This window comes from Bidens hawaiensis, unplaced genomic scaffold (assembly GCF_021521415.1).
Source record: "Bidens hawaiensis isolate Kalapana, Puna unplaced genomic scaffold, B.hawaiensis_p1.1 tig00054838_1, whole genome shotgun sequence".
NCBI lineage: Eukaryota > Viridiplantae > Streptophyta > Magnoliopsida > Asterales > Asteraceae > Bidens > Bidens hawaiensis.
In genome coordinates this window covers 28,205-36,209 of record NW_027499874.1, presented here as the reverse complement: position 1 = coordinate 36,209, position 8,005 = coordinate 28,205, and the positions used below count along the sequence as shown (strand labels likewise).

At 38.0% G+C, this 8,005-nt stretch overlaps 2 protein-coding genes and 1 pseudogene across 2 annotated transcripts; 2 read left to right on the top strand and 1 right to left on the bottom strand.

The window, feature by feature from the left end:
- Nucleotides 1-19: 19 nt before the first annotated feature.
- On the bottom strand, nt 20-1,385 carry LOC143600725 (uncharacterized; the record flags this gene model as incomplete). Its single annotated transcript, XM_077078333.1, has 3 exons — nt 1,272-1,385; nt 505-886; nt 20-360 (listed from the first exon to the last, which is right to left on the bottom strand). Coding segments are annotated over exons 1-3 (837 nt in total), but the record flags the coding sequence as incomplete, so codon positions are not given.
- A 698-nt stretch (nt 1,386-2,083) lies between these two features.
- On the top strand, nt 2,084-2,184 carry LOC143600726 (small nucleolar RNA R71; annotated as a pseudogene).
- A 3,184-nt stretch (nt 2,185-5,368) lies between these two features.
- LOC143600724 (putative glutathione S-transferase) lies at nt 5,369-6,685 on the top strand. Its single transcript, XM_077078332.1, has 2 exons — nt 5,369-5,680; nt 6,263-6,685. Exons 1-2 carry the CDS (start codon nt 5,369-5,371, stop codon nt 6,617-6,619), a joined length of 669 nt encoding a protein of 222 aa, XP_076934447.1. The 3' UTR covers nt 6,620-6,685.
- Nucleotides 6,686-8,005: the final 1,320 nt, after the last annotated feature.

Here is an 8,005-nt window from a genome sequence, read left to right as displayed (position 1 = left end):
CCTTTTGAGCCTTCAATACTTCCAACAATCCTTCTTCTTGAGCCTCATTCAAGTTAGAGGCAATGATAACCGGCAACGTCTCACCTTCTCCCAAGAACGCATACTTGAGATGAGTTGTCAATTCTTTCAAGTCTACCTTGGGAGGACAAATCAACGAAGGTTTAGTATCCGAATTGATCTCTGTTGGTAGACTCTCAACCTGATGAGTCCATGGTGGTCTTCCTTCTTGTAATGCCAAGACATCTTGTTTCCTTTCCTCCAACTCCAATGCATAAATGTGAACCTGTTCAGAATCATCACAAACACAAACATCCAACATACCTTCCTCATACTCATGTGGTACACACCCATCTATAATATCTGCCATAAAACATTCTTCACTAGCCAATGAATTAAAAACATTAGTAAACACATTTAAGCGTATTTTTCTATTCCCAAAAGCCATGTCAACAGTTCCAAACCGGCAATCAATAATAGCATGAGTAGTATTTAAAAATGGCCGACCCAATATAACATTTTGCTGTTGTGTTGGGTCAACCGACGAGTAATCCAAAACCAAAAAGTCAACAGGATAATAAAATTCCTCTACTTTTACAATGACATCCCGCACAATCCCCCGAGGAAGTTTATGAGACAAATCAGCCAATACAACTGTAGTCTCAACTCGTTTAAGTGAACCAAAATCGTATTGGTCATACAAACCCCTCGGTAAAATACTCACACCCGCTCCAAGATCCAATAACGCCCTTGACATTTGAAAGTCACCTACTTGAATGTTAATCAAGGGCGCTCCCAGATCTTGAAGCTTAGGTGGAAGATCACCCTTAAGAATTGCACTCACTCGTTCAGTTAAATCAACTCGTTTAGGAACTTTTTGTTGTCTTTTCTGAGTACACAATTCTTTTAAAAATTTTGCATATGCGGGTACTAGTTGTATTGCCTCAAGTAAAGGAAGATTAACTTTAACCTGTTTGAATACCTCCCACATCTCCTCATTTTGAGTACCCCCGTTTTAAAATCACATTTTTCTTACCCGGATCGATTAAAGCCGAAGGAAATGGAATTGGAACCTCTCCCACTTCCTTGCTTTTATCATTTAAAAGTTCATTTTGACCCGAATCTTTGTTTGAAAATGTGGATGGTTTAGGAGGTTGAATGGATGAAGATTGCTCATCTTCACTTTCTACCCCCGTCACATCCTCTACCACACCTTAAACTAATTCCGGTGTGGTAGTGATTTTAAACTCCTTATCACTTCTTAAAACACTTACCTGATTAATCGGCACATTACGAGAAGTAGTATGAGTAGGATTCACCTTGGTGTCACTCAGGAGTTGACCTTTATTCTTCTTCAAATTGGATACCTCAGTTGCAAGTTGGCCCATTTGAGTTGCTAATGATTGGATGGTCTTGTCACGAATTTCATCCTTTTATATACGAGCTTCATCCAACTGATTCATCTTCTGCATCTCTTGTTGCATCATCTTTAGCATGTCCATCACTTCATTCCCACTTGATGAACTTTGGTCCGAAGACCCACCTTGATTACCACCCGTTCCTTGAAATTGACTTTGATTTCCTTGGTTGAACTATTGTTGACGAGGGATAAAGGTGGTTTGAGAAGTCCCTTGGAAATTCGGATTGAGTTGAGTTGCTTGATTTCCATAACGGAAATTTGGATGATTTCTCAACCCGGGGTGGTAAGTGTTTGAGTTCATGTTGAAATTCCGATTACCACCCCCTTGACCTTGAAGTGCATTTACCTCTTCAACTTGTGCTTGCCCTACCGTACACACATCAGCCCCATGACCCAACTCATTACAATTGGTACAAACATCAATGCTTTGATTAGTAGTTTGTACCCCCACATCTTCCACGGCATGAACTTGTGGTCTTCCAATTGCCGGTCTTGCTCTTCTTGCAGTTTGAGCCTTTCTCTTTGATGTGACCGACATTTGTTTTAACAATGCCCAGTCATCTTGTTCATAATTGGTACCGAAAGTACCATTTGTGATTGACATCAACCCTTTCATATTCTGCATTCAACCCTTCATGAAAAGCATTCAACAACTCCTAAAGAGCTATACCATGATGAGGACAATTCTTGATCATCATGTTGAACCTCTCGAATGCTTCATGAAACATTTCACCCGATTGTTGTTGGAAAGACCTCAAACTTCGTCTCGCATCATTAGTCTTTTGGGCCGTATAAAACTCTTCCAAAAACCTTTGTTGCATTTCGTCCCAAGTGTAAATCGATGCGGATGGCAATGTGTAAAACCATCTCTTCGCCTTATCCTCCAACGAAAATTGAAATAAGACCAATTTCACCTCATCCGGTGAGAAACCTTGACCCCCAATCGTGTTACAAATAGAGTCATATGCCTCCAAATGAAAATAGGGTTCTTCCGTTGCTAAACCCTTATACTTTGGTAAACTTTGGAGTGCATTGGTTCTCACTTCAAATGTTCTTCCTTGGTGGTTTTGAGGAATAACCACCGGAGGAGGGTTATTGGTGATGATTGGTCGAAAATGAGCTTCAATTCCCCTAACCATTTCCCTTGCATGTCTTCTTGGTACCCCCAATGGTACTCTTGGTTGACCCATTTGTCGGTAAACGGGCCTTTGTTGCACATTTTGTTGAAATTGCGGTTGAGGATTTGGTTGTTGAAATTGAGGTTGTTGTGGAACTTGTTGCAATGGTTGTGGTTGTTGTATTTGATTGACATATGGTCCACCCCATTGTTGCACTTGTTGTTGCGGGTGTTGTTCGGGTACATACCCGAATTGCCCTTGAATCCTCAACGTTTTTTCGACGACCAAAGACTAATGGAGTTGAGTTTCTGTTAATCGCAAATCATTGGGAACAAATATGTCAAAAGATGAAACCGTCAGCAACCAACTCATTAGTTGGAAATATTATTTATTTATTTGCCAATAATCTATAAATGAGATTATTTAAATCTAATTGACCATAAATAAAAGATATAAATATACTTAGTATCACACATAATGTTATGTGATATGATTTCATCTCATCACATCCCATTATAATGTAATATACCATTGATGACGGGTGGATGACGTGAGTTTGAAGACTCACTCAAAGATAAACCAAATACAACTAAATAGCTAGCAGTAAGTGGGTGTCGAACACAGAGAGTTTGTGGAATATGTGTTAATCAAGTAGCTTAGCAATTAAACTAATATAAAAGTAAATGACAAAAAGTAATATTTAGGTTGGTTTGATTTGATTTTATAAACTAAATAAACTAAATGAAGGTTGTAATTAATTGATTAAATGAGCATTCCTCTTGGAGTTCGGTTATTACGCAACTCTTTTGTTTAAGTTCAATGGATAAATCATAATATCTTGATTTCGTGTAAGTGTAATTGTTTATGATTAATCAAGAACTAAGTACTCGGATTCCTAGAACGCGAGGTCGTTACTTGGTTAATCAATCAATATAATCTTAACCCTAATTTCTTCTACTAATTCTCGATTGTCAACAACACCAAGAACGTATAGAACGAAATTAGGTTAAACGGTATGGACAAATTACAAACAATCAAACAAACAACGTGATTATATTAATCTAAACGATTCGATAATCAATCCAAGTGCAAGAACAATAAACAAAAAGAGTATTGCAATAATCTTACAACCAAGAGAAATACTAGAAGTTTTAGCCACACATAATTGAAATCATCATACCAAGTTTAATCTGAAGCAATCCAAGATTATGATGTTAATCCTTGATTAGAAACACCCAAAATGTTGTTCCAAGGCACCAAAATCACCTCACACAATTGTCTAAGTCGGAATACCATAAAAAGGATCTCAAAAGGCAATTATAACATAAAACTCGAGTTGTAACCCCCACCAGCGTCAGGGTCCACCGTAAGCTACGGTGGCCACCGTAGCTTACGGTGGCTTTGAAAACTTCTACGCTAGCTTTGTTCTGTTTACGCTACCCTTCTTACGCCAGCCTCTCGTAGCTTACGGTGGCTACCGTAAGCTACGGTAGCCTCAGCTCCAAAACTTTCTTCTTGGTTTGACTTGTTGACCGCTATCACCAACTCTCAAGTCCTTTGCTCCTCTCCATCATAGTCCGCTTGAATCGCCATTTTTTTATCACATATACCTGCAACATACACAATATGAAGTAGTAACCTAAATCCTTGAAATAACACGTAAACGCTCATGTTTTACTTAGAATTAAGAGTGGCTATACAATCCACCCGTCAGTGAAACACATAAATAATATTCTTTTTTCAAACATTTGTAGTTCTGATTCTAAACGAGTTGGCATGTTAATCATTTTGTTTTTAATACAATCAAAACATAAATCATAAATAAACAAAGATGCACCCATGATGATTAGTGTGCATAACTTGTGCGGTTATAATTATGCGTCTAGAATAGTGATGAACAAATGTTATCGGCACCGGTACCAAACCTGGTACCAAGTTTTTAAGAAAATAAAGAACGGAAAATTCGGGATTAGTACAGGTCGGTATCGACAGTGTTGTAAAAATCTCGACTAGGCCCCGATTAATCCCAAACCTATCTCTGATTAATGCCTATTTGTTCAAAATTGGTCAAAACTGAAAACTTTATATATAAACATTGATTTATATTTGTATATTCAAAATCTTACATCTAAATTTCAATCTGATTAACCGCTAGCGATTTCTACAGCAGTGGTACCGGTATCCCTAGTGTAAAAAGCAAAATTGTCTACTATTGTCATTGTAAATAATATATAAGTAGGCTTGTAAACGAACCGGAACGAACACAAACAAGGGTATGCTCGTGTTCGTTCAGTTAACGTTAAACAAACACGGACACTTAATTGAACACGTATTTTGCGTTCGTGTTTGTTTATTTAAAAAAATGAACATATACGTGTTCGTTTATGTTCGTTTGTTTAAAATCTAAACGAACAGTTCACGAACATAACTGAACAAATGTAAATGAACACAAACAAACATGAACGAACATATATAAACACACTTAAAAGAACCCAAATGAAGGAATACAAAACCATTAAATAGAAAACTCTTCCGTTAATGTTTAATTATCTGCTATTAATATGTAAACAAACATAAACGCACATAAATGAACATAAATGAACGAACGAAACATGTGTTCATGTTTGTTCATTCAGTTAAACAAGCATAAATTTTTTGTTCATGTTCGCTGCTTATTAACTAAACGAACTCTCTGCCAAACAAACAGTTCACAAACTGTTCACCGAATCGTTTACCTCGCCTAAATATGATAATACAATTTAGAAACACATATAAAAACTTATATTACTCTTCGTTTTCAAGCCTACCAAAGTTGAAAGAAGTGCTATTGCCAATGTCGGATGAAGTGAAGTTGTACGCCACTGCAGGAAGCCCATTCGTTTCCAGAGTCGAACTTGCTTTGAATCTCAAGGGCATCAGCTACGACATCCTCCAAGAAGACCTCAAAAACAAGAGCACCCAACTCCTCAACTATAATCCTGTTCGCAAGGAAGTCCCGGTGCTTGTACACAACGGTAAACCCATCTCAGAATCTCTTGTTATCGTCGAGTACATCGATGATGTTTGGACGGGTTATCCGATTTTGCCCCTGGATCCTTACCAGAAGTCTGTTGCTCGGTTCTGGGCCAGATTCATTGATTCTACGGTAATTATTTTTGTCCTCTATAATAATCTTTATTATTATTGTAAGTTTTTCTTTTCTTTTCTTCTGTTGGTGAATGATTTGATTTGATTTTATCATATATGTAGAAGATTCATAGTTAGCTAGGTCAACGTGACAAATAGGAGATAATATGGTCTTATTTGATTAATAGGGATTAATTAGATTGGAATTTTATATGTAATTTTCCAAACTTATTAATCGGATTGGGTTAGTTAATATAAATTTTAAATACCTTAAAGATTTGGGCCGGCTTTGGCGATTTTGGTTGATGACCAATTTGTTGGTCCAAATAGGTGAAATCAAATCAGTAGCATACCGCTTAAGCATTTTTTTACAACATTAATTTTTAGCATATTTGTAGATGATTCATACTTAGCTAGATCAAATGATAATTCAGAGTTAATTTGGTTTGATTTGATCTATTTTCCTGAATTATTTGATTTAATTTGAGAATATTTGCAGAAGATTCATATTTAGCTAGGCCAACTGACAGTTATTAATTTCGTCTGATTAGATCAATTTTATTTCTGTTGTGTAAATCGAACGTTGTGTGGTTTTTTTCAGTGTATTCCTGCATTATTCAAGGTTTTTGGCAACAATGGAGCAGAGCAGGCTATTGCAGAAGCTTGGGAGCATCTGCAAAAACTAGAAGATGAACTCGCGGCCAAAGGTAACAAGTTTTTTGGAGGTGACAGCATAAGTTTGGTTGATATTGCTGCTAATTTCATTGCATATTGGCTTGGAACGCTTGTAGAAGCTACTGATATAAAGTTTGTCACGAAAGACAAGTTTCCGAAAATAATGGAATGGGCTGATAATTTTGTTAACGATGAAGTTGTGAAGAAGGTCTTGCCACCGAGAATAATACCTCCAAAGGCACAACTGCTTGCATTTTTCAAGCAAAAGTTCGGTAGTTCATAATGATACCCGTCGGTTTGTGTGCTAAGAAGTGAAAGTTTCTATGATTATCCGTCAATGTTCTGGTATGCAGCTGTTTGTGCTTGTATGCAGACAATGTTTTGTGAATATGTGGAATGTTGAACTATAAAAATTGTTTGTTTATAAAGAACACCTCACACAACAGCCCAACAGCCACAACACCTATCTCTGTTATGGCTGCTCTTAGTAAGAATCCAAGTTACCTCACTAATTTTCTAAAAAAAGCAACAAAACTGAAATCAAATGCCAAATATGCTCCAAAGTAGAGGCGAGCAATTCAGTTTATAACCCTAAACCGGTTCGGGTTGAAACCGAGCTGGTTCCTAGTCAAAATAGTAAGAACCAATTTGGGGAGAAACCGGTTCGGTTTGGAACTGGTTTGAAGGGCCAAAGATGAAGATCTTATGGAACTGGTTAGGTGGCCGACGGGTGAGTGGTGGTGGTGATGGATGGTGGTGGTGGTGGGTGGTGGTGGCGGTGGTGGTGGGTGGTGGACGGTGTTGGTGGCGGATGGTGGTAGTGGTTGGTGGTGGTAGTGGACGATGGTTGTGGCTGACGGGTGGGTGGTGGTGGTGGTGATGGATGGTGGTAGTGGTGGGTGGTGGTGGTGGTGGTGGTGATGGACGGTGGTGGTGGGTGGTGGTGGTGATGGACGTGATGGTGGCAGACGGTGGGTGGTGGTGGTGGACGGTGGTGGTGGTGGTGGCGCACGATGGGTGGTGGTGGTGTTGGACATTGGGTGTTGGTGGGATGTTAAGAAGTGTGAAGATGTGTGAAGAAGTTAAACAATAGCTTTTTTTTTTAAGACCATAAAAGTAGTTTGCAGATCTTATTTAAAAAAAAAACAAACAGTCTTCAGAAGCTTAGCTTATGCCTGCACGCCCGCAGACATAAGCCTCCTGCAGGTGTTTTAAGCAAAAGCAAACACCATCTTAGTATACGTAAGTATTGGTTGCTTAGGTTGATCACAACTCACAACGCAGGTCCACAACACACAACGAAAAACATTTTATTTAAATGATTAATAAACGAAAAATATTAAATGTAAAAAATTGATCACTTATTTTCTTACACTAGATCTGTCACAAAAATAGTGTGATGCATCGAAGTTTAAAGCCCGAAAACATCAAGCACTTAGACGATAAAGAGACTTAAACTTTAACACTATGCGTAGTGGTTTAACTAACAAGTGAAAAATACGCTTTCACGTAGGCATGGAGGCTCTAAGCCTCTCATTAACCTTTTCTTTTTATATCAAAAATACACTTTCAAGTAGGCACGGAGGCTCTCAGCCTCTCATTAACCTTTTTTTTATATCACAAACGCATAATGATTTAACCAACACAATTATCATTGAGAACTGAGTTT

What these genes read in the sequence shown, in the direction of transcription:
- LOC143600724 (XM_077078332.1), top strand. Translation starts at nt 5,369, where the DNA reads ATGTCGGATGAAGTGAAGTTGTACGCCACTGCAGGAAGCCCATTCGTT. An exon ending in CCAGATTCATTGATTCTACG is followed by an intron (nt 5,681 to 6,262) that starts GTAATTATTTTT and finishes GGTTTTTTTCAG; the next exon opens with TGTATTCCTGCATTATTCAA.